Here is a 24,844-nt window from a genome sequence, read left to right as displayed (position 1 = left end):
GAGTTCATTAAGTGGTATCAGAGCTGCTTTGGATTGGGAAGTTTTCGATTTCTCTTCTGTTTCAAATAAACTTTTCAACTTCAACTTCTTTGATTACCATTGATAGATCTGCGATCTGTTGTTGTTTCTCGTATCATCTGAGTAGCATATCACCTGATTGCTAATCGTCTGTGTTGAATCCTATTAGATCTAAGTGTTCTTATCATATTTTGAATCAAACTCATCCGATCCGTGTGAAGGAAGTAATCGAATCGCTTGATCTGTCGAATCACTTGCTGAATAACTTGATTTGTGTTGTTTCTGTGATAGATCTGTTCTTATTTGTCTTGAATCTGATCTGCATAAATCCAAAATTGATAGATCTAATCTTAGTCTTGTCGATTTGAATTCTCTAATCCGTGATCTGCAAGTTTTCTATCTTTTGAATCTTTTGAAGTTGTTTCCGTTTCGCGTCGACTAATTGTTCTGATTTGATTCTTGTGAACATCTTACTTGTTTGAGTGTTTTCTGAATCAGGTACCATGGTGAGAGAGTCGGAAGATGAAGCAGAACTCGTGAGACAGAACAAGTTATTGAGAGATCAGATGACTGAGCAATTAAACCAAACGATGATCACTACCCGTTGCTGATATGATCAAGAGCAGTATGAAGGAACTTCGCGATGAAATAAGGCAAGAGATAAGGCAAGCTACGGGCCAAGGTCATAGCAATGAGTCTAGACGAGAAAGACGTGATGAAACCCCGAGAGAGCATGCTGAATCACAAGAAACAGACCACTACTATGAGCGTAACCGAGCCACGCACAGCAGTTTCTCTTCTAGAGATAGTAGAAGGAGACATAGAAGAGATCATGATGAAAGGAGAACTTACAGAGATGATCTTGCTGGTTTAAAGCTGAAGATACCTCCTTTCCATGGCAAAGTTGATCCGGATGCTTACTTGGAATGGGAAAAGAAGATGGAGTTGGTGTTTAACTGTAAGCACTACACCAATGCCCAAAGGATTCAGATAGCAGCAACTGAGTTCCATGACTATGCGCTGAGTTGGTGGGACCAGCTTGTGACTACCAGGAGACTTAACCAAGAGTATCCCGTTGAAACATGGCACGAGATGAAGGCTCTCATGCGTAAAAGATTTGTGCCAAATCACTATCATCGCGACTTGCACCAGAAGTTAAGAAGACTCACCCAAGGATCTCGATCTGTTGAAGAATACTATCAAGACATGGAGCTGTTGATGCTGAGAGCTCGTGTTTCTGAAGATAAAGAAGCTACTATGGCTAGGTTCTTAGGAGGTCTCAACCGAGAGATACAAGATAATGTTGAGATGCAGCACTATGTGGAGATAGAAGAGATGCTTCACAAAGCTATACTAGTTGAGCAACAAGTTAAGAGGAAGGGCCATTCTCATTCTCGTTACAACACCAGACTTCAGGGAACTAAAGAAGAAAAGTCTAGCTATCAAAAGGAAAGCAAACCGCAACTGAAAGAAGACTCAAAGCCAAATTCCTTTTACAGCAAGGATAAAGGAAAGGCCGAGGTTTCAAGTGCAAGAGCTAGAGATGTTAAGTGCTTTAAGTGTCAGGGTAGAGGCCATTATGCAAATGAGTGCACCAATAAAAGAATCATGATTCTTCTTGAGAATGGAGAGTATGAATCTGAGGATGAGCTTTCAGAGTCTGAGTGTAAGGCGCTTATTGAAGAAGAATATGAAGAAGAACCCGTGAAAGGAAGGTTATTGGTGGCTAGAAGAACTTTGAGTTTGCAAAGTAAAGCTGAAGAGCAAGAACAGAGAGAGAATCTATTCTACACTCGGTGCCTTGTGCAAGGAAAGGTCTGTAGTCTTATCATTGATGGAGGAAGTTGTGTGAATGTAGCTAGTGAAACTATGGTAAAGAAGCTTGGCCTCCAAGTACAGAAACATCCAAAGCCCTACCGGCTTCAATGGTTGAATGAAGAAGGAGAAATGAGGGTTTCTAGTCAGGTTTCGGTTCCCATTGCAATTGGAAGGTATGAGGATGAGGTTCTCTGTGATGTATTGCCTATGGAAGCTGGACATATCCTTCTTGGTCGGCCATGGCAATCAGATAGACGAGTGATACATGATGGCTACACCAACAAGCACACGTTTGAGTTCAAAGGAAAGAAGACTGTGCTGGTTCCTCTAACACCAAGGAAGTTCATCAAGATCAACTGCAGCTACAAAAGAAGAAAGAAATAGACCTCAAACCTGAATCAAAGAAGCAGCATAGTCTCTATGCCAAATCGGGTGAAATCAAAAGAACTCTCAATGCTCATCAATCTATTCTTTTACTTATCTTTAAAGAGTCTCTTTTGAATGTTACTGACCCACACCGGTATATCCGAGTGAAATTAAGTGTCTTTTACAGGAATTTGAAGATGTATTTCCTGAAGATAATCCAATTGGTCTTCCACCTCTTAGAGGGATTGAGCATCAGATTGATTTTGTTCCTGGTTCTACACTTCCAAATAGGCCAGCTTATAGGACTAATCCCGTGGAGACTAAAGAACTGCAAAAACAAGTTGAGGAGTTGATGGCAAAGGGGCATATCCGTGAGAGCATGAGCCCATGTGCAGTACCAGTGCTTCTTGTGCCTAAGAAAGATGGAAGCTGGCGCATGTGTGTTGATTGTAGAGCCATCAACAACATCACTGTAAAGTATCGCCATCCTATTCCTAGATTAGATGATATGCTTGATGAATTGCATGGTTCCTGCATATTTTCTAAGATTGATTTGAAAAGTGGATACCATCAGATTAGGATGAAAGAAGGAGATGAATGGAAAACTGCATTCAAAACTAACATGGTCTTTATGAGTGGTTAGTCATGCCATTTGGATTAACCAATGCACCTAGTACATTCATGAGATTAATGAATCATGTTCTTAGATCATTCATTGGCATATTTGTTGTGGTATACTTTGATGACATCCTTGTATACAGTAAGAGCTTTAATGATCATATAGGACATCTTAGAGCTGTTCTTGATGTGCTTAGAAAGGAATCTCTTTTTGCTAACCTTAAGAAGTGTACTTTTGGAACGGATCACTTGGTTTTTCTAGGCTTTGTTGTGAGTGCAGATGGAGTAAAGGTAGATCAAGAGAAGGTGAAAGCAATACAAGAGTGGCCGATTCCTAAAACCATCAGTGAAGTGCGAAGCTTCCATGGATTAGCTGGCTTCTACCGACGGTTTGTAAAAGATTTTAGCACCATAGCCGCTCCATTGACTGAGGTGATCAAGAAAGAAGTTGGATTCAAATGGGGAGAAGCACAAGAACTTGCCTTTCAATGCCTAAAAGAGAAGCTTACTAATGCCCCTCTTCTTATACTTCCTGATTTCAATAAAACTTTTGAAATTGAATGTGATGCTTCAGGAATTGGAATTGGTGCTGTTTCTTATGCAGGAGAAGAGACCCATAGCATATTTCAGTGAGAAACTAGGAGGAGCGACTCTCAACTATGCTACTTATGACAAGGAACTCTACGCTTTGGTGAGGGCTTTGCAGACATGGCAGCATTACCTATGGCCCAAGGAGTTTGTCATTCACACTGATCATGAGTCTCTCAAGTACCTTAAAAGCCAAAACAAACTCAGCAAGAGACACGCAAGGTGGGTTGAGTTCATTGAGACATTTCCTTATGTCATCAAGTATAAACAAGGTAAGGAAAACATAGTTGCTGATGCACTATCCAGAAGGTATGTTCTCTTGAACACTCTTGATGTTAAGCTATTAGGATTTGAGCAGATTAAAGTAATGTATGAGAATGATCCTGAATTTAAAGATGCTTATAAGTCTTGTGAGAAATTTGCTGCTGGACATTACTTTAGGCAGGATGGATTTCTTTTCTATGATAATAGACTTTGTGTGCCTAATTGTTCTTTGAGAGATTTATTTGTTAGGGAATCTCATGGAGGAAGCCTCATGGGACATTTTGGTGTCGCAAAAACTCTCAAGACCTTGCAGGATCACTTCTACTGGCCGCGGATGAAAAGAGATGTGGAAAGACTCTGTGAAAGGTGTGCAACTTGTAAACAAGCTAAGTCCAAAGTCCAAAACCATGGTTTGTACACGCCTTTACCCATCCCTTATCATCCTTGGAATGATATCTCTATGGACTTCATTGTTGGATTGCCTAGAACTCGTACTGGTAAAGATTCAATCTTTGTGGTAGTTGATAGATTTTCTAAGATGGCACACTTCATTGCTTGTCATAAAACTGATGATGCATTGCATGTAGCTAACTTGTTCTTTAAGGAGATTGTGCGTTTACATGGCATGCCTAAGACTATTGTATCTGATAGAGATACTAAGTTTCTAAGCTACTTTTGGAAAACTCTCTGGTCTAAACTAGGCACTAAGCTATTATTTTCTACTACTTGTCACCCACAAACTGATGGTCAGACTGAAGTAGTTAATAGAACTCTTGGTACACTCTTGCGTGCAATTATAAAGAAGAACTTGAAATCATGGGAAGATTGTTTGCCTCATTGTGAATTTGCATATAATCATGCTGTGCATTCTGCTACTAAGTTTTCTCCATTTGAAATTGTTTATGGGTTCAATCCCATCTCTCCTTTGGATCTAATACCTTTACCTGAGTGTGAAAGAGTTAGTCTTGATGGCAAGAAGAAGGCAGAGAAGGTACAACAACTTCATGAACAAGCAAGGCGCAACATAGAAGAGAAGACTAAGCAATATGCCAAACAAGCAAACAAGGGGAGGCGTGAAAGAGTCTTTGAAGTGGGTGATCAAGTCTGGATTCACCTAAGGAAAGAAAGATTTCCTAATGAGAGGAAATCCAAGCTCATGCCAAGGATTGATGGACCATTTGAGATCATAAAGAAAATCGGCAACAATGCTTACAAGCTGGATCTCCAAGGAAGGTATGATGTGAGCAATAGTTTTAATATCACTGACTTGGTTCCTTATTTTGCAGATGAGCCAGATTTGAGGACAAATCCTTTTCAAGAGGGAGGGGATGATATGATCATGGACCGGCACAAGGATGGAGATAAAGAGTTCAAAGACCAATCAAGGGAAGAAGATGATGCCTTAGTCATTCCACCAGGTCCCATCACTCGCGCCAAAGCTAGAAGACTCAAAGAAGCTGTTGGAAGTCTACTTATGATCTCATGGAAGCAAGAAGACGGTCTTGATGGACGTTTGATCAATCAAGACACTCTTATCACCATTCAAGCAATGGTTTCAAACTGATCATCATCTAAGCAAGTGCTTGTGTGTGCTCTTTTCCTAGCCTTTGGTTTTGTCCCATTGGGTTTTCCAAAGGAAGGTTTTTAATGAGGCCACAAGTTACTTACATAAACCTTAGATGATGTATCACGGTTCCACCTTAGGTTATTTTTAAACTATGGTTTTTATTTCATGTTTTAAAAACTCTTTTCGAATTTGAATAAGTCTTTAGTCTTTGTTGTAGTTCCAAGGGAGCCTGTTCCCTTTAATGATCTCGAGAATATGGAGCCTGTTCCATACTTCTCTATATAAGTGTGTTTGCGTTCTCTCTTTACTTCTCATCAAGTCTTGAGTGAATCTCGTTGGTGTGTCATATCCAACAACTAAGGGTGTCTATTTTGGTGTGTAATATCCAAGCTAGTCATCTAGGAGTATCAAGGAGCCATTCCGCAACTCTTTGTGTCACCAAACGATCCATCACCTTGATAAACTTGAGTCTCTGATTCGTTTATACAAGGATCTATCCAATTCAATCCAAAGAAGCATCCTAGGAGTTCATTATTTTGCTTTCACTTTCCAGCTGTGACAGCCTGTCCAAGACTCACCCTTATCCTTTACAACGGTCTGATCCATCCCACAAAGGCTAAGGTAACTTCTCCTCTTTACCTAAGTAACTCGGGTAACACAAGGTAAAGGTTTGGTTGAGCTTTGGTCGATCCCATCTTGTACGGTCATGTACGGCCTTGTACGGCCTTGTACGGACTGGTTGATCTCAAGGCCCCCAAACCTTCCTAGCCTTCCTTATCCTCATTCTACTCAAGCCTCATCTCCCTTCTTCACTTAACTCTCCTCATCTTAACACTCCCCCTCAAGCTTAGCTTTGTGAAAGTCTAAGCTTGGACAGCCATGAGATCTTCCTCATTAAAAACCTCACTAAGGAAAACCCATTGGGATAAAACCTTAATGAGGGAAAAAGAGTAAAGATCTCACAGCTAAGGGGATCAGCTCCTTCTCTTCCCAAGATCTATGAGTCCCAATCTAATGTGAATGGACTCCATAGTCTTTTGTCTTGCTGCCTTGGTGAACACATCAGCCAACTGATCTTCACTTCTCGTATAGCAAGGTAAGATCACTCCAAGCACAATCATCTGTCTCACCTTGTGGCAATCAACCTCAATGTGCTTGGTTCTCTCATGGAACACCGAGTTGGATGCAATGTGAATGGCAGCTTGATTGTCGCAATGCATTGTCATTGGAGTGGCTTGATCAATCTCCAAGTGCTTCAAGATGCCTTTGATCCACACCAACTCGTTTGTGAGCTTCAGCATAGCTCTATACTCAGCTTCTGCACTTGAACATGACACCACCTTCTGTTTCTTGCTCTTCCAAGTCACCAAGTTGCCTCCAATGAATGTGCAATAGCCTGTGGTTGATCTCCTGTCAGCTCTATCTCCTGCCCAATCAGCATCACAATAGCCCACCACTTCTGTGCTTCCATTGCACCCCATCCATACTCCTTGATCCGGCGAGCCATTCAGATACATCAACAGCCTCTCCACCATGCGCCAGTGATGTTCCTTGGGAAGCTGCATGTGTTGGCTCACCTGATTCACAGCAAAACATATATCAGGCCTTGTAATGGTAAGGTAAATCAATTTGCCAACAAGTGTTCTATAGAGTTTAGGATCATGAAATGGCTTGCTGTCTTCAATCTCCCCCTCTCTTGGTACTTTGTAGCCATCCTCCATTGGCATCCTTGCTGTCTTGCCTCCATAAGCACCTGCACCTTTCAAAAGATCAAGTGTATACTTCCTTTGGGACATGAACAAACCTTCCTTGGATCTACAAATCTCAATTCCAAGAAAGTATTTCATTTCTCCCAAGTCTTTGATTTCAAACATAGACTTTAGAAACTCCTTGGTTGCTTTGATACCTTCCTTATCACTCCCAGTGATAATGATATCATCCACATACACAAGGAGAGCAACCATACCTGAGGGTGTCGTGAGTGTAAAGAGAGTGTGATCCAACTCTGACTTCTTGAAGCCTCGGCCGTTTAAAGTTGTGCTCAACTTGTTATACCAAGCTCTTGGTGATTGCTTCAACCCATAAATAGCTTTCTTTAGCCTCAGTACATTCCCTCTCTTCACTAGATGTTCCAGACCTGATGGAGGATACATATAGACTTCATCCTCAAGTTCTCCTTGTAGAAATGCATTCTTTACATCCATTTGCCACAATCCCCATCCAAGGTTCACAGCCAAGCTTAAAATAATCCTAATGGTGTGTAGCTTGGCCACTGGTGCAAATGTTTCAATGTAATCCTCTCCATATGTCTGAGTGAACCCTCTTGCTACTAGTCTAGTCTTCTTCCTCTCAATCGACCCATCAGCCTTGTACTTGATTGTAAAGATCCATCTACTAGACACAGCTTTCTTCCCTTTTGGTAGTTCACTCTCATACCATGTATCATTCTTTATCATAGCTCCTGCCTCAGCTCCTACTGATTCCTTCCATTCCTTATCCTCCATTGCCTCTTCATAGCTTCTTGGAATGTGATTCTCATCCAAGTTTACCATGAATGCGCAATGTGCTTCTGGATATTGAGCAAAAGAACACACGGCCTGAGTAGGATGCTTCACAGCTTGGGCATTGTAGTACACTCTTGTGTTTACCCAACTGGAAGGATCCTTTCTCAGCCTTGTACTTCTTCTCAATACTGGCCCTTCTTGCGCCATCTCTTGTTCTTCTTCTTGTGGCAGCACACTTGTTTCAGATCTTTCTTCTCCTAGCTGACTTGCTTCAGCTCCTTCTTCCCTTAGCTGACTCTCTTCAGCTCCTTCTTCTTGATCATTTGATTCCACAGCTTGATCATGAGAGCCAGAACTCTCTTCTCTAGTTCTTGTTTCATTCCCCCCCTCATGCTCAAGGTTGGAAGTCTGATGATCCGGGACTGTGGTAGTACTTCTCCCCTCTTGATGTCCTTGATTCATGTTGATTCCAAGGCCTTCTAGGATAATCCTCAAGGTTTCAGCTCTATCAGAGGTAAGATCCTTCAAGTCTTCTTGAATCTGTTCCTCATAATATCCTTTCTCTTCAACAAACTTCACTTCTCTAGATACTAACACTCTCCTTGTGTTAGGATCATAGCACTTGTATCCTTTCTGACTTGATGAGTATCCAATGAACATTGCCTTTGAACTCTTAGCTTCTAGCTTGTTTCTTATCTCTCCAGGCACCATCACAAAACACAAACACCCAAAGACCTTCATATGCTCGAGAGAAGGCTTGTACTGATTCAGTACCTCAAATGGTGATTGTCCTTGAAGGATCAGAGTTGGTGTCCTGTTGATGAGATAACATGCCGTAGCAACAGCATCACTCCAAAACTTCTTAGGCACATTGGATTGAAACATCATGGACCTGGCTACTTCCATCAAATGCCTGTTCTTCCTCTCAGCCACACCATTCTGTTGTGGGGTATAGGGACAGCTTGTCTGATGAAGGATTCCATGCTGAGATAGGTGTAGTTTGAATGCTTGTCCCGTGTACTCTCCTCCATTATCTGACCTGAAAATCTTTATCTTGGCATTGTAATGGTTAGTCACATAGGATTGAAAGTTTTTAAATGCATCAAGTACCCTATCTTTGGTTGGAATTAAGGTTAACCAGGTGTATTTGGATTTTTCATCAATGAAAGTTACATAATACTTATGGTTTTCTCTAGATAGGCAGGGTGCAGTCCAAACATCAGAATGAATAAGATCAAAACATTTTTCATAAACAGTAGTAGACTTGGTAAAGACAGTTCTACAATGCTTGCCTAAAATGCAAGCTTCACAATCATTATTCTCAAAGGAAACACCTGGCAACATCAGTTTTAAAGCCTTATTATGAGGGTGTCCTAATCTAGCATGCCACAATGCATTTTTACTTAAACCAGAACTAGAAACAGAAGTAAACGAGCAGCTATATCTAGAAACAGGAGTGAGATCTTCAAGTAAATATAGCTCTCCTTTAGTCACTCCCTTTCCGATCATCTTGCTGCTTTTAATATCCTGAAACTTAACATCATTAGGACTGAATATAACATTGCATTGCAAATCAGTAGCACACTTCTTAACAGATAACAAGTTTGATGTAAATTCAGGCATATAAAAAGCTTTAGTTTCCTTATTAAACAGTTTAAGACTTCCTATTCCTCTAATAGGAATCTTATCTCCATTAGCAATCATTACATTTCCATTCATTGGCACAATGTTTTTAATCAAGCTAGTATCACTTATCATATGATGAGATGCACCTGAATCAATCACTAATGGCTTAATGTCATGAGAACTAGCAATATGCGCAAGGATACTAGATGGTTTGAATGCATGATCATTTCTAGCAAGGTTTGCAATCCTAGATTGATTTACCATTTCTATCAAGCTCTCATGCATCCTATCAGTTCTAGTTAGATTCTCATAGTTCTCTACCATCCTAGCACCAAAAGAATACCCAAAGATGTTACCATTCTCCTTGAACATCTTAATGAGAGCATCAAGGTCGGATCTCCTTAGATACTCTTGGTCATTGTTCCCACGGTTGCTTGGTGCCCCGGTGTAGGCAGCAAGAGACTTCCCATCCCCTGCCTCACGCCCATCTATCTCCTTTCCTTTGCTTGTACCAGCTCCACCCGTTCCATCTGATGCATTAGCCCTTGCTTCACGGTCCTTCATGAACTTTGCCGGCTTGAGGTGTGGGTGAAGGATCCAGCATTGGCTCTTCTTGTGGCCATGCTTCTTGCAGTGATCACAGTTCCCATTGAACCTCCTCTCCTCAAACTTCCCATGCGCAGCAACCTTGTTTGCTTGCGGAGCTTCACTCCCCTCCTCTTGAGTTGCTTGGCTTGCAAGGGAAAGGTCTCCCTTCTTTGTAAACAGCCCAATGGAGCCTTGCTCCTTCTGAATCCGTGCACACACATCCTCAAGATCAGGTAGATTGTCCTCCCTCAGCAGGTGCTGGATGAGACCGTTGTAAGCCGGGTTCAGCGTGAGGAGTAGCCCAAAGACCTTGTCTTGCTCTCTCCTCTTGTTAAGCTCATCAGCATCCGTTGTGCTTGGCCTAAGCATCTCCATCTCGGACCAGAGACTCCTGAATCTCCCTAGATGCTTGGTGAACTCCATGTCTTCTTGTACAAGGTTGTTGATGGCTTGCTTCACTTCAAACACTCGGCTTAGGTTTGAAGTGTTGCCATACACCTTCTTCAAGGTATCCCACAGCTCTTTAGCAGACTCACAGTAGCTGTATGCATCCAGAATAGCCGGCTCAAGGGACGCATGGAGCACTGACATCACCAACATGTCCTCTTGATGCCACTTCTCTTCTGCCTTGCTTGCCGCTTCATCTTCAGCCTCTCCTTGGGTGATGAGCTTTGGAGCTTCTCCTGGCGTGATGTGCTTCCAAAGCCCCTTGCTTCCCACTGTGGTTCTCACCATCCGAGACCACACCAAGTAGTTGTTTCCCTTGAAACAAACCGCCACCTTCATGTTCATGTTCATCCCACTCTCCATGTTGAATGTAGAACCCTTTAGACTTCAATAACTTTCTCTTGAGGTAACTGTCTTGAGCGAACACTAGCAGCTTCAAACAACCAATATAACTCAGAAAGACTACCCAGAACCGCTTAAGAACACAAGAACACCAAACTGTTTCTTCAAAGCTTCAACCTTGAATCTTCAAAGAACCCAACGAAACCAAGTTCTCTAGGAACCTGGCTCTGATACCATATCACTTTTAGGATTGAGTAGAGTAATCTGAGTGAATAAGAAAGACTAGAAGTGATTTAGAAGAGATTTGAGTATAAAATGAGATTAAGAGTCTAGTATAGAACCATTGAGAGACAAAGAGACTAAGAGAGACTCATAACTTTCTTAATTGTATTAATGAGAGAGTTTACATATATATATGAAGAGAGAGATTAGGGTTTTCGTAAATAAGAGGATAAGATAAGCATGTGGAGTCAAGGCTTAATTCAAAACCATCCAATAAGGTGATCAATCCGTGTGAAGCATCTTTAGCTGGCTGCTTCCTTTTGCTTTCACTTTCCAGCTGTGACAGCCTGTCCAAGACTCGCCCTTATCCTTTACAACGGTCTGATCCATCCCACAAAGGCTAAGGTAACTTCTCCTCTTTACCTAAGTAACTCGGGTAACACAAGGTAAAGGTTTGGTTGAGCTTTGGTCGATCCCATCTTGTACGGTCATGTACGGCCTTGTACGGCCTTGTACGGCCTTGTACGGACTGGTTGATCTCAAAGCCCCCAAACCTTCCTAGCCTTCCTTATCCTCATTCTACTCAAGCCTCATCTCCCTTCTTCACTTAACTCTCCTCATCTTAACACCAAACACACTTCTAAGTCCCTCCTGGACTTGGCCCTATCTTTGCACAGCCATATGAGCACTTCTGGACACCTTCAGACACTCCTAAAGTCTTCATAGACAATCTCCGGAGGTCTTGCCCTATTCTTGCTCAAGACTCAATCTCAACTCAACACTTCACCACTCCATTTCTTTTCTTCAAGTCAACACTCCCCCTCAAGCTTGACTTTAGCTGATCCTAAGTCAAGCTTGGAACCTTGAAGAACTTCCTCATTAAAAACCTCACCAAGGAAAACCCTTTGGGACAAAACCTTGATGAGGGAAAAAGAGTAAAGCCTCCAAGGCCTAGGGATTGGCCAGTGAGTCTTTGTGCCTTACCAGCAATGTAAGGGACACAAAGACTCTGGATCATGGCCTCTTCTCGTGATGCAATGTTGATCATCAGTTCATTGCACACCACCAACACTTCTTGGAACTCTTCTTTGGACCGGCCTGAGTCTTCCCTTCTCTCGTGGCTGTTGACATGAAGACATTCAGAGCATAAACAAGAAGTAGAGATCAAGAGAAGCATGCTTGATGAGGAGTTAAGTGGCGCATCCGTACAAGGGTGTACGGATATCTCTCCCTTTACCTAGCTTGGATATCAAGGCAAGTACTGGTAAGGCATTGACATGAGATCGCGTGTAAGAGCATCCTAAGTCCCTAGAGTTGTTTAATATAAAGAAGGTGACCGTTGGGAGCTAAGGAACAAAGCAAGATCACATGTGAGGTTAAGGAAGAGAGAGATTGGCGAGAGGTCACTATCACCTCACCTGTCCGAGCTCAGCTTGTCCTATTTGTCTACATTGTTTATAGTTTCTTGTTTGTCTTAGTATAGCAACTTGTAGTCTATATTAAGGATGTAACCAGACCCAAATGAATCAAGGAAATGAGTTCCTCTTCTCTTTAGTCTTATGCGATTCTCTCTCTCTCTCTCTCTCTCTCGATTCTCTTCACCTTCTTCATAATTCTCATAAGGACTTAAACAAATCACATATTCTTTCATGGTATCAGAGCAACCTTACTCTTGAGACCTAAACCTTTTTCTTTCTTCCGCAAATTCTCTGAGTTCTAAATTCTATTTTTGGCAAAGTTCATCTTGTTCTTGATTCTTTGTTTCCAGAATTTGCCAAAAATAGCAAAAACCATCCGAAACCTTTTTCTTTTCTTTTCTCTCTTGATGGATACCTCTGAGAACACAAAGATGGTGATGATACCAGTCACACTCAAGGGTCCTAACTACCTGACATGGGCAAGACTTGCCAAAACAGCTCTCGGAGGCAGAGGTCTTTGGGAAGTTGTTGAAGAAGGCCGCCCCACCAAGAAGACTGTCCTAGGAGAGGATGGCAAAGAGGTGGTGATTGCGGATGCTGGGGAGAAGAAGAAAGGTCAGGAGGACCTCATGGTGTTGTCTATCATCCAGAATAGCCTCGCTCCTTCTCTCCAAGAGGCTTATGCCTTTTGTGAGACCTCCAAAGAGTTGTGGGACACTCTTAAGAAGGTATATGCTAATAAATCCAACATAAGCAAGGTGTATGAAGTGAAAGGAGCCATCAACTCTCTCAGTCAAGAGGACACAGACTTTGATGCTCACTTTGGGAAGTTCCGGTCCCTATGGGCCGAGCTAGAGATGCTCAGGCCAGCCACTGTCGACCCAGATGTTCTCCATGAGAGGAGAGAGCAGGATAAGGTCTTTGCCTTACTACTTACCCTTAACCCAGGGTATGATGACCTAATCAGGCACATACTGAGGAACAAGGAGCTTCCCTCTCTTGATGAAGTGTGTGCGGAGATCCAAAAGGAGCACGGCTCAGTGGGTCTCTTTAAGAGAAAGGGAGAGATGGTGATGGCCAATCAAGCTGAAGGAGCCGAGAACAAACCTGCCGGAGTAGCCAACAAAGGATACTATAAGCCTGAGGATAGGAAGGTGTGGGTGTGTGACCACTGCAAGAAGAAGGGTCATGGGAAGGACAAGTGCTGGATCCTTCACCCACATCTCAAACCGGCCAAATTCAGAACTGAAGGAAGGGCCAACTACTCGGGTGACATTGGAGAAACATCCAACCGCTCTCAAGCTGTTGAGGAGAAGAAGCAGGGCCATGATGATACCATCAAGAAGTCTGACATTGAGGCTCTCATCAAAGCTCTTAAGGAGTCCGGTAACACCCTTGGAACTTCTCTTAATGCTACTTATCACACGCCTAGAGGTCTCTTTACTTCTTATCAAGTAGCTCACCAAACTGAGAGAGTTAAGCCTTTAGTTATAGACTCAGGCGCCTCTCACCATATGATAAGTGATGTTAACTTGATTAGTAACATAGAACCTGTGATAGGCAATGTGATGATAGCTAATGGTGATAAAATTCCAATTAAGGGAGTAGGAACACTTAAGCTGTTTGATAAAGACTCTAAAGCTTTCTATATGCCTACTTTTGCCTCTAACCTTCTTTCTGTAAAAAGGGCTACTACTGATCTAAATTGTAATGTCATATTTAGTCCTAATGAAGTTGTGTTTCAGGATATTGAGACTCTTAAGTTGATTGGCAAAGGTGTGACAAAGGGAGATCTCTACCTTCTTGAAGACGCCAAGACTCCTTCTTATTTATCTTCAGCTTTTAGTTCAATTCCTGTCTTAGATCATGATGTATTGTGGCATGCTAGGCTAGGCCATCCTCATTCCCGTGCACTGAACTTGTTGTTACCTGATATTTCTTTTAAAAATGATGGCTGTGAAGCTTGTATCCTTGGTAAACATTGCAAGACCGTTTTCCCTAAGTCATCTACAATCTATGAAAATTGCTTTGATCTTATACACTCTGATGTTTGGACTGCACCATGCATATCTAGGGAGAATCATAAGTATTTTGTCACATTTATAGATCAGAAATCAAAATATACTTGGCTGACTATGATTCCAACTAAAGATAGAGTGCTAGATGCTTTCATTAATTTCCAAACTTACATAACTAATCAATTCAATGTTAAGATCAAAGTGTTCAGGTCAGACAATGGGGGGGAATACACAAGTCATGGTTTCAAAAATTACCTAGCCAAGCATGGAATACTTCATCAAACGAGCTGTCCATATACACCCCAACAAAATGGAGTGGCTGAGAGGAAAAACCGGCACCTTATGGGCGTGGCCAGATCCATGATGTTTCAGACCAATGTTCCTAAGCGGTTCTGGAGTGATGCAGTCATGACAGCATGTTATCTGATCAACCGCACTCCAACCAGAATCCTTGGTGACCTCACACCATATGAGGTACTGAACAAAAGAAAACCCTCTATTGATCATTTACGTGTATTTGGTTGCTTGTGTTATGTCTTGCAGCCAGATGGACAGAGAAACAAGCTTGAGCCACGAAGCACCAAGGCAGTTTTTCTTGGCTATTCCACTACCCAAAAGGGGTATAAATGCTATGTTCCAGAGGCCAGGAAGGTCTTAGTCTCCAGAGATGTGAAGTTTGTGGAATCCAGAGGATACTTTGAGAAGAAAAGTTGGGATGAGCTCAAAGATCTCTCTCAACCTTCCTCGGACAGAGCAGACACACTAAGGCGGCTTATGCAGAACTTGGGAATCAGTTTGTTTCCATCTGCTGGCACTCAGGAGACTGGAGCTGTTCCGGAGACAGTGAGAGCTCCACAAGATTCTACCACAACCCCACATCCTCATCCTGATCCTGAATGGGGGAACAACAATGATCATGAAGCTGAGAGCAATGATCCTAATGTTCATGATCCGGATGAGCAGATGCAGCAAGAGGCTGACCAAACCACTGATGTAAACTCTGGAGGAGTCGAATCAAGTGGACAAGAAGATGTACAAGAGGTGCAGCAGCTTAGGAGAAGCACAAGACAAAGGAAACCGGTTTCAAACTGGAACAACACTAGAGTATACTTCAACGCAGAGGCAATAGCTCATCCACCCAGTGCCGTGTGCTCCCTTGCTTACTATCCAGAAGAACATCAAGCCTTTGTGGGTTCATTGGATCAGGAATGGATACCAAGAACATATGCAGAAGCTATGGATAATGATGAATGGAGGGAATCAGTGAATGATGAAATGGGAGCTATGGAAAGAAACAACACCTGGTATGAGACAGAGCTTCCAAGAGGGAAGAAAGCCGTGACCAGTAGACTCATACACACCATCAAGTATCTTGCAAATGGTAAACCAGAAAGAAAGAAGACCAGGCTGGTGGCAAGGGGATACACACAAGTGTATGGAGAAGACTATCTAGACACCTTTGCACCAGTGGCCAAGCTTCATACAATCCGGATAGTCCTCTCACTAGCAGTGAACCTAGAGTGGGATCTTTGGCAAATGGATGTGAAGAACGCTTTCTTGCAAGGTGAACTAGAAGATGAAGTATACATGAGGCCACCTCCCGGAATGGAAGAGATGGTGAAACCAGGGAATGTTCTTAGACTCAGAAAGGCTATCTATGGCTTAAAGCAATCACCAAGAGCCTGGTACCACAAGCTAAGTACTACACTGAATGGAAGAGGCTTTGTGAAGTCTCAAGCTGATCATACACTCTTTACTCTCACAAGCAAGCAAGGGATTGTGGTAATCCTAGTCTATGTGGATGATATTATCATCACTGGTAGTAACAAGGAGGGAATCAACTCAACCAAGACATTCCTCAAGACTGCATTTGACATCAAGGATCTAGGAGAGCTGAAGTACTTCCTCGGCATTGAGATGTGCAGAACAAAGGAAGGATTGTTTCTGTCCCAAAGAAAGTATACTTTGGACATTATAAAGGAGGCAGGAGACCTTGGAGGAAGAGTGGCCAAGACACCACTAGAAGAAGGCTACAAGGTTATGCGTGAGGGGGAGTTTGATGCAACTCCCTTTGAGGATGTCAAGAGGTATAGAAGAATGGTTGGGAAGCTTATCTATCTTACTATCACAAGGCCGGATGTGTGTTTTGCTGTGAACCAAGTGAGCCAACATATGCAAGCTCCTAAGGTACATCATTGGAACATGGTGGAAAGGATCTTGAGATACTTAAGAGAGGCGCCAGGCCAAGGAGTGTGGATGGCGTGCAACAAGAGTACTGAAGTTGTTGGGTATTGTGATGCTGATTGGGCTGGAGATCGAGTTGATAGGAGATCAACCACAGGCTATTGCACCTTTATTGGAGGAAACCTAGTCACATGGAAGAGCAAGAAGCAGAAGGTGGTCTCTTGCTCAAGTGCTGAGGCAGAGTACCGATCTATGAGGAAGCTTACTAGTGAACTCATATGGATCAAGGGACTGCTAAAGGACTTGGGCATAGAGATCTCCACGCCAATGACTATGCATTGTGACAATCAGGCAGCAATACACATTGCATCAAACTCTGTGTTCCATGAGAGGACTAAGCATATAGAAGTGGACTGTCACAAGGTGAGACAAGCAGTGGAGCAGCAAGTGATTCTTCCATGCTACACAAGAAGTGAAGATCAACTAGCTGACATATTCACCAAGGCAGCCAGCAACAAAGTTTGTGAGTCCATCCTCCCTAGGCTTGGACTCATAAACATTCCATGTCAATGATCCCCTCACCATGGAGTGTTCTACTCTTTTTCCTTTGCTTGGTTTTTATCCCAAGTGGTTTTTCCAAGTAAAGGTTTTAATGAGGGAATACTTCATGCCTTTCCAAGCTTGACACTCACCACTGTCAAGCTTGAGGGGGAGTGTTGACATGAAGACATTCAGAGCATAAACAAGAAGTAGAGATCAAGAGAAGCATGCTTGATGAGGAGTTAAGTGGCGCATCCGTACAAGGGTGTACGGATATCTCTCCCTTTACCTAGCTTGGATATCAAGGCAAGTACTGGTAAGGCATTGACATGAGATCGCGTGTAAGAGCATCCTAAGTCCCTAGAGTTGTTTAATATAAAGAAGGTGACCGTTGGGAGCTAAGGAACAAAGCAAGATCACATGTGAGGTTAAGGAAGAGAGAGATTGGCGAGAGGTCACTATCACCTCACCTGTCCGAGCTCAGCTTGTCCTATTTGTCTACATTGTTTATAGTTTCTTGTTTGTCTTAGTATAGCAACTTGTAGTCTATATTAAGGATGTAACCAGACCCAAAATGTATCAAGGAAAATGAGTTCCTCTTCTCTTTAGTCTTATGCGATTCTCTCTCTCTCTCTCTCTCTCTCGATTCTCTTCACCTTCTTCATAATTCTCATAAGGACTTAAACAAATCACATATTCTTTCAGTGGCTTCTTGCCATCTCCATCAGGTAAGACACGCCTAGCTCCTGCTCATTGAGTATCCAAGTACCTTGTTTAAGATGGTGAGGAGTGGTCTCTTCATTTCGCCACTTGAGTCCTCACTTGCAAGCTTAACAGCTTCTCCTTTCATCACACAAGCTCACTAACACTCCCCCTCAAGCTTGAGACCGAGTATAGGGAAGGTCCAAGCTTGAAGGTGAGCGCATACTAAGCTTCATGAACAACCTTGTGGGAACACCTCCATCTTCTTCAGACTTGATGCTTTCTTCCCCACTTAACCACCATTGCACTGAGGAGATACCTCAGCTTACTCTCCAAGTACTTCTTATTAGAAGCTCATTGAGTTGCTTTCTTCTTCACTCTACTTCGGCTGCATCTACACATGATCAGCTTGCAATGGCCTTGAGGAACCAGTCATTGAGCTTAGAGGATCTTCTGGTAGCTCACTTGAATCCCCACCTCAAGCTTGACTTAGTATAGGTGCAAGCTTGAAGTGAGCCTCAATGAGACTTCAAACCGGGAGCGCATCACTGCCTACAGCTGCGCTTAAGCCAACCGATCTGCCTTTGCCTTCAGCTCCAATGCCTTCAGGTCATCAGTCTCCCCAAGACTTAGGTGATGACCTTTACATGTGTGTCTCCATGAACCAGGAGCACATCACTATCACTAGCTGCGCTATCTTAACCGGCCATACACACAAGTCTTTCTCCATTGCTTTATCAATGGCAAAGTCTTCCTCTTCTACTCGGATTAGTGATGGACAAAGAACACTCCTCATGTACCTGAAACATCACTCAAACTCCAGCAAAGATAAGACACTAAGGTATTGGTATCAATCCTTGACACACCATCAAGGTTGATCACCAATATCACAAGCATTGCACAGATTACACAAGACACATTCAAGTTCTAATCTTTGCAAGCAATCTCCCTAAGTATATGCAAGATCTAAACAGATTCAATACAAGTTACTTAGGCCATTTTAACTTCTGCCTTAACTGCATCTTAGACTTGAATCCAAGTGCATCAACCTAAGGCAGCAACAACACTCTAAGCTTTATTATACTACTCGGTTTCAATCAATGAAAGTAAACAGGATCAGAACTCATCTAGTATCCTATACAATCATTATAGAACCGAGGCAAGCTTTTCAACTCTCAATCACCATTCACAACTCTCTAGTATCTTGGGACAGATTCTAAACATTTCATATCTAGCAATCTTTAAACATCCACAAGTTTTCAATCACAACACAACCTGTCAATATACTCAAGCTTTATACAAAAGGAAAGAACTTTCTTACAGCCAAGGACCTTTGTATAGATCCTTGATTCCATTGGACAGATTCTGAGTTGTTAGTGTGCACTCCAACGCCTCCATCTTCCATGGACCTTTCCTTTTGAACCACCATGTCTTAGCTCCCACCTTTCTCCATGTTGTACACGCCACACCAGTACAAGCAGCAAGCTTTCTTCTTGAGAAACTTCTTCTTGGACTTTGAATAGCAAGAACCCGGAACTGGCTTTGTTAGAGAGGGTAGCTAATCCACTCCATTGCCTTTGTTTCCTTGGATCTTCTTTCTTCAAGGGCGACATGGGATGATAAGGAACAGCAGCAGACAGCTTCTGGACTCCAGGATGAACACGCCTGCCTCTTGAGGTGTTGAACAGCCGGATAGAACAGACAGCTTCTTCTTGCTTCAAACGACATGGGGAGAGCTTGGAGCTTCAGCGGAAGAAGAACCAAGTTCACATGAACCTGGCTCTGATACCATATGAGATTTTCAGAGATCTCAGGTTGTGTGTGTGTATAAGCTCCAATGGAGCAAGCTGAGAAGATTTAGTTTGTTTTAGGTGATTTTAGAGAGAGAGTTTATAAGAGTGTTTATGTGTTTACTTAAATCAGAAACAAGAGACTTTGAGAGATTAAGAGTATAAGAAAGGGAGAGATTAAAGAGAATCTGATTCAAGAACACATTTCATTATGAAGTGGAGAGGGGAAATCCCCCAAACTCCCTTAAGGCTTGAAATCGCCAATTACCATAGTCCTATCTAGCCATTAGACTTACATTTTGCAAACTCATAAACCCTTAATCCCCCTTTATCTCATGGATAGAAATGACTGAATATAAATGGATGGCTAGGATGAGAGAGTTGAGATGTGCAATCTGTGAAATCGTATGTCTTGATTTGATGAGAGCTATTGATATGATCTGATTGGTTGATTGATCAAACTGGCTCGTTTCCAAGGGTGGCTCGCTCTCATAGTGGCTCCTTATAGGCTCCCATATAAAGCCTTCATTCGACCACGTTCATTTCATGTTGTTATGTTCTGTGGCTCTTCCAGCCAAAGCCAGCCTGTCCCCATCCTCCAAGTCCAAGCACCTCAGCAGCCTCATTGGTCAGCTTGCATCCACGCAAGGCTACATCCATTCTTGTGCTATCTCGCTTTGATATTTCTTTACGACTTCAAGACTTCTTATTCCCTTTTGATGCTCACGACAAGACTTCTTTTTACCAGCCCTAAATGCACAAAGACTCCCGGACAAGTTCGATCAGCCTAAGTTTTGCACATCTTGTCCGACTTTGCAACATCTCAAAACATCTCAAATGGCCAAGTTGTGTTTCCTCGGGTTGTCTTGGTCCGTACGGATCCGTACAGGTCCGTACCATCCGTACTGCCCGCCCTAATTATGCACACTTGCCCATTTGCTCCCAAACACACTTCTAAGTCCCTCCTGGACTTGGCCTATCTTTGCACAGCCATATGAGCACTTCTGGACACCTTCAGACACTCCTAAAGTCTTCATAGACAATCTCCGGAGGTCTTGCCCTATTCTTGCTCAAGACTCAATCTCAACTCAACACTTCACCACTCCATTTCTTTTCTTCAAGTCAACAAGATGGCTATTGCATAATACCATTAGGACATGTCTAGTCCTTAGTCTACAGGAAGTGTAGCATGGGACATTATGCAATAAGAAGGGTGACTTGTGAGGCTCTCTATGGTGATTCAAACACCCTAGTTCCTGGTATAAGGAAGAAGCAGCTCACAAGACCGAGACACCATCACCACAGTCTGTTGAGACCGTGGTCTAAGCCATGAAAAGTGCTTACACCCACACAAGCTTAGTTCCAAATCGAAGTCTCGGAAACTAAGCTTGAGGGGGAAATGTTAAATAAGCAAGTTCATGGCCGGATAGGTCTTTGCAAAGGCTTCTAAGAAAACCATCAACCGGGCCAAGTCAATGGCGTGTCTAGGCAAGAGGCTGGTTCAGAGCAGTCTTGGCAAGTGAGGAGGAAGGCTCTCCATGAAGGCGGCTTCAATGAGAGGTGGCTGAGGAAGAAGCTGATAGACCCATTTAGTCATCCAACAAGTTGATGGTGCCAAGAAGATGATGCATTGGCCGAGTGGAAACTCACCAAAAATAAAAAGGGAAGTCTACTTATCATGTTACTCAAGATGATAGACTTATCTCCTTAAAATTCATTGAATTAATGCAGCTTAGTCTGAAAAGATAAGCCTATGTACTTGGATTTCTCTCCTAAAGAACTGAGGCACTGCGTTCATTGAATCAGGTACTTGTGATCTTGATAAGCAACCTTTAGAAGAATGGGATGTGATACTAACAGAGACTACTTGAGGGAGGATCAAGTGGAGAGTCAAGCTGTATCAGTCCTAAGATGAGCCGGTACAAGGGAATTGTACAAGTGGAGGATGCATATACTCATAGAAAGCTCCTCACCAAACAAAAAGGGAAGTGTCCCTTAGTCTGTTGCAGTTCAATTCATTCTTCTATTAAGTGCTTAAGCTTGAGAAATAGCCAGACTGTCCATCCTCCAAAGTAACCAATAAATGGATGGCCAATCTTTGCAATCTTGAAATGTCCTGATGAGAATATGCGATTGATTCCACAAAGGAATCTCCCTTGATATTCCCATGTATCATGCTTCACAGACCAAGATTCTTTTTTACCCGCCCAAAGTATGCACCAAGACTCCCGGACATGTTTTGATCAAGCCCTAGGTCTGCACATCTTGAAACCCGGACTTTTGCACCATCTCAAAACATACTCAGAAATGGGCCAAGTTGTGCATTTCCTCGGGTTTGTCTTGGTCAAGTACGGATCCGTACAGGTCCGTACCATCCGTACCTGCTCCTCTGCCCCTAAGATGCCACACTTGCCCATTTCTCCCAAACAACTTCTAAGTCCCTCCTGGACTTGGCCTAATCTTTGCACAGCCATATGAGCACTCTGGACACCTTCAGACACTCCTAAGTCTTCATAGACAATCTCCGGAGGTCTTTGCCCTATTCTTGCTCAAGACTCAATCTCAACTCAACACTTCACCACTCACATTTCTTTTCTTCAAGTCAACAAGATGGGCTATTGCATAATACCATTAGGACATGTCTAGTCCTTAGTCTACAGGAAGTGTAGCATGGGACATATGCAATAAGAAGGGATGAACTTGTGAGGCTCTCTTTGGTGATTCAAACAACCCTAGGTCCTGGTATAAGGAAAGAGAGCAGCTCACAAAAGACGAGACCATCCCACAGTCTGTTGAGACCGTGGTCTAAGGCCCATGAAAGTGCTTACACCCACACAAGCTTAGTTCCAAATCGAAGTCTCGGAAACTAAGCTTGAGGGGGGAATGTTAAATAAGCAAGTTGGCATGGCCTGATAGGTCTTTGCAAAGGCTTCTAAGAAGAACCATCAACCGGGCCAAGTCAATGGCGTGTCTAGGCAAGAGGCTGTTCAGAGCAGTCTTGGCAAGTGAGGAGGAAGGCTCTCCATGAATGCGGCTTCAATGAGAGGTGGCTGAGGAGAAGCTGGTAGACCCATTTAGTCATCCAACAAGTGATGGTGCCAAGAAGATGATGCATTGGCCGAGTGGGAAACTCACCAAAAATAAAAAGGGAAGTCTACTTATCATGTTACTCAAAGATGATAGAACTTATCTCCTTAAAATTCATTGAATTAATGCAGCTTAGTCTGAAAAGATAAGCCTATGTACTTGGATTTCTCTCCTAAAGAACTGAGGCACTGCGTCATATTGAATCAGGTACTTGTGATCTTGATAGCAACCTTTAGAAGATGGATGATGCCCTACACGAGACTACTTGAGGGAGGATCAAGTGGAGAGTCAAGCTGTATCAGTCCCTAAGATGAGCCGGTACAAGGGAATGTGTACAAGTGGAGATGCATATACTCATAGAAAGCTCCTCACCAAACAAAAAGGGAAGTGTCCCTTAGTCTGTTTCAGTTCAATTCATTCTTCTATTAAGTGCTTAAGCTTGAGAAAGTTACTAGAAATAATTGAATTGAACTGTGATTATACTGAAAAGATTGATTGAATTGTGTGCATCAACTGTGATGCAGGATATTCAAATTCTTTGGTTCTTGATAAGTACTGATGCACTTTGGAATGTGTAATCAGTACCTTTGCTTGGCACCTTATTAAACAGTTCAGGGTCATCTCTTAGCTTCTCTAAAGAGGCTGTGAAGTCTGTGGAGAGGGGGAGATTCCAAACCTGGTTTATGAAGAGGGCAGCCGTGTGTGAAGTGTTGAGCAGCCTCACTGGTTTTGAGATGATATGGTCGTGTCAAGCTTCTCTAGGATGGCGGTGAAGTCAGTTGAAGGGGAGACTTCAAACCGGTTCCATGAAGAGATGAAGCTGAGTTGTTAAGTGCGCAAAGTCTGATGTGATGTTGCTGCACCATCTAGGCCGTGATCCAGAACTCTTGTGTCCAACCACACTGTTCTAAGGCACAAGAGTTCTGGCCAATCCTAGGCCCTTAAGAGCTCTCTCTTTTCCTTGCAAAGTTTTGTCCCACAGGGTTTTCTTTGCAGGGTTTAATGAGGGAGACTCTTCAGGGTTTTCAAGAGTTTGAGACTCTTTCAAGAAGGTTCTCAGTCAGAGGGGGTCAGGAAGCTGAAGGGAGGATAGAGGGTGAGCTGCAAAGTTTTGAGGCTTGAAGAGAAGACTTCAGGGTTCACCAAGCTTCAGATCTCCTAGAGTCAAGTTGAGGGAAAGCTTTGATGAAGAGCAGTAAGCTGTGAAAGATAGGCAAGCTCAGGAGATGCTCAGAGAGTCACCAAGCTTCAGAAGACCCTGAAGTGTATATCTTGTGAAGTTAAGTCCAAGAAGGGCTTAGACTGATCTGTAGAAGACATTAGAGGAGTTTAGGAGGAAATGGTCGATGGTGCAAAGTTAGGGTCGGCTGTACGGACGGCCGTACGTGTTTAAAATGAGTTGTTCAGTATATGGGGAGATGGCTTAAGGAGTTGAGGATGTGAGAATGTGAGGCAAAGGGAAGGAAGGTTAGGGATCGACCAGGCCGTACAAGAGGCCGTACCGGCCGTACCGTCCGTACTGTCCGGGTCGATCCATAACTCGACCAAGAGGAAAGTTACCCGGGTGAAAGGGTTAAACGGCCAAAGGGGTTTTACTTAGGAGATAAGACCGTTTGGATGGATAGAGTGACCGCGGCTTATCCTGACAGTCTGGCACAGGCTGTAAAGGCAAAAGGAGTCTCACCAAAGATGCCATAAGCGTGTGATCTTCCTCATTGGTTTACATTTGAATTAAAGCAACCTTATCCTTGACCACACATGCTTAGAGCTTCTGAATACCCTAATGTCTCTCTCTATATATTGTAAACTCTGTCTTGATTAATGATTAACACGAGTTTGTCATATTCTCTCTCTAGTTCATCATGTTTCTCTTCTACATTTCATAAATCATCTCATCTCACTTTAATCTTTCTCTAAATCTCTCAATACCTGTTCAACTCTCTAAAATCATATGGTATCAGAGCCAGGTTGGCTTTGGTATTGAGATTTAGAGTGTTCTTCAGCTTCAGTTCATACTCTTTCATACTTTCTTTTCGGTTCTAACAAAGCAAGATGGAGGGAAACTACAAGGTCATTACGGTTCCTGTTGCGTTGAAGGGTGGTAGTAACTACCTGTTGTGGTCAAGGCTGGTGAAGA

The 24,844-nt window shown here is 42.9% G+C and overlaps 1 protein-coding gene across 1 annotated transcript; it reads left to right on the top strand.

Annotated features, from left to right (window-relative positions):
* The first annotated feature begins 709 nt into the window (after nt 1–709).
* Nucleotides 710–23,829, top strand: LOC125599611. The gene is made up of 6 exons (XM_048772840.1): nt 710–886; nt 13,115–13,335; nt 13,630–14,257; nt 14,777–14,878; nt 14,948–15,550; nt 23,704–23,829. The coding sequence occupies exons 1-6, from the start codon at nt 710–712 to the stop codon at nt 23,827–23,829; spliced, it is 1,857 nt and encodes a 618-aa protein (XP_048628797.1).
* The last annotated feature ends 1,015 nt before the right edge of the window (nt 23,830–24,844 follow it).

This window comes from Brassica napus, unplaced genomic scaffold, assembly GCF_020379485.1.
Source record: "Brassica napus cultivar Da-Ae unplaced genomic scaffold, Da-Ae ScsIHWf_1930;HRSCAF=2574, whole genome shotgun sequence".
Taxonomy (NCBI): domain Eukaryota; kingdom Viridiplantae; phylum Streptophyta; class Magnoliopsida; order Brassicales; family Brassicaceae; genus Brassica; species Brassica napus.
This window is presented reverse-complemented; position numbering and strand designations above follow the sequence as displayed.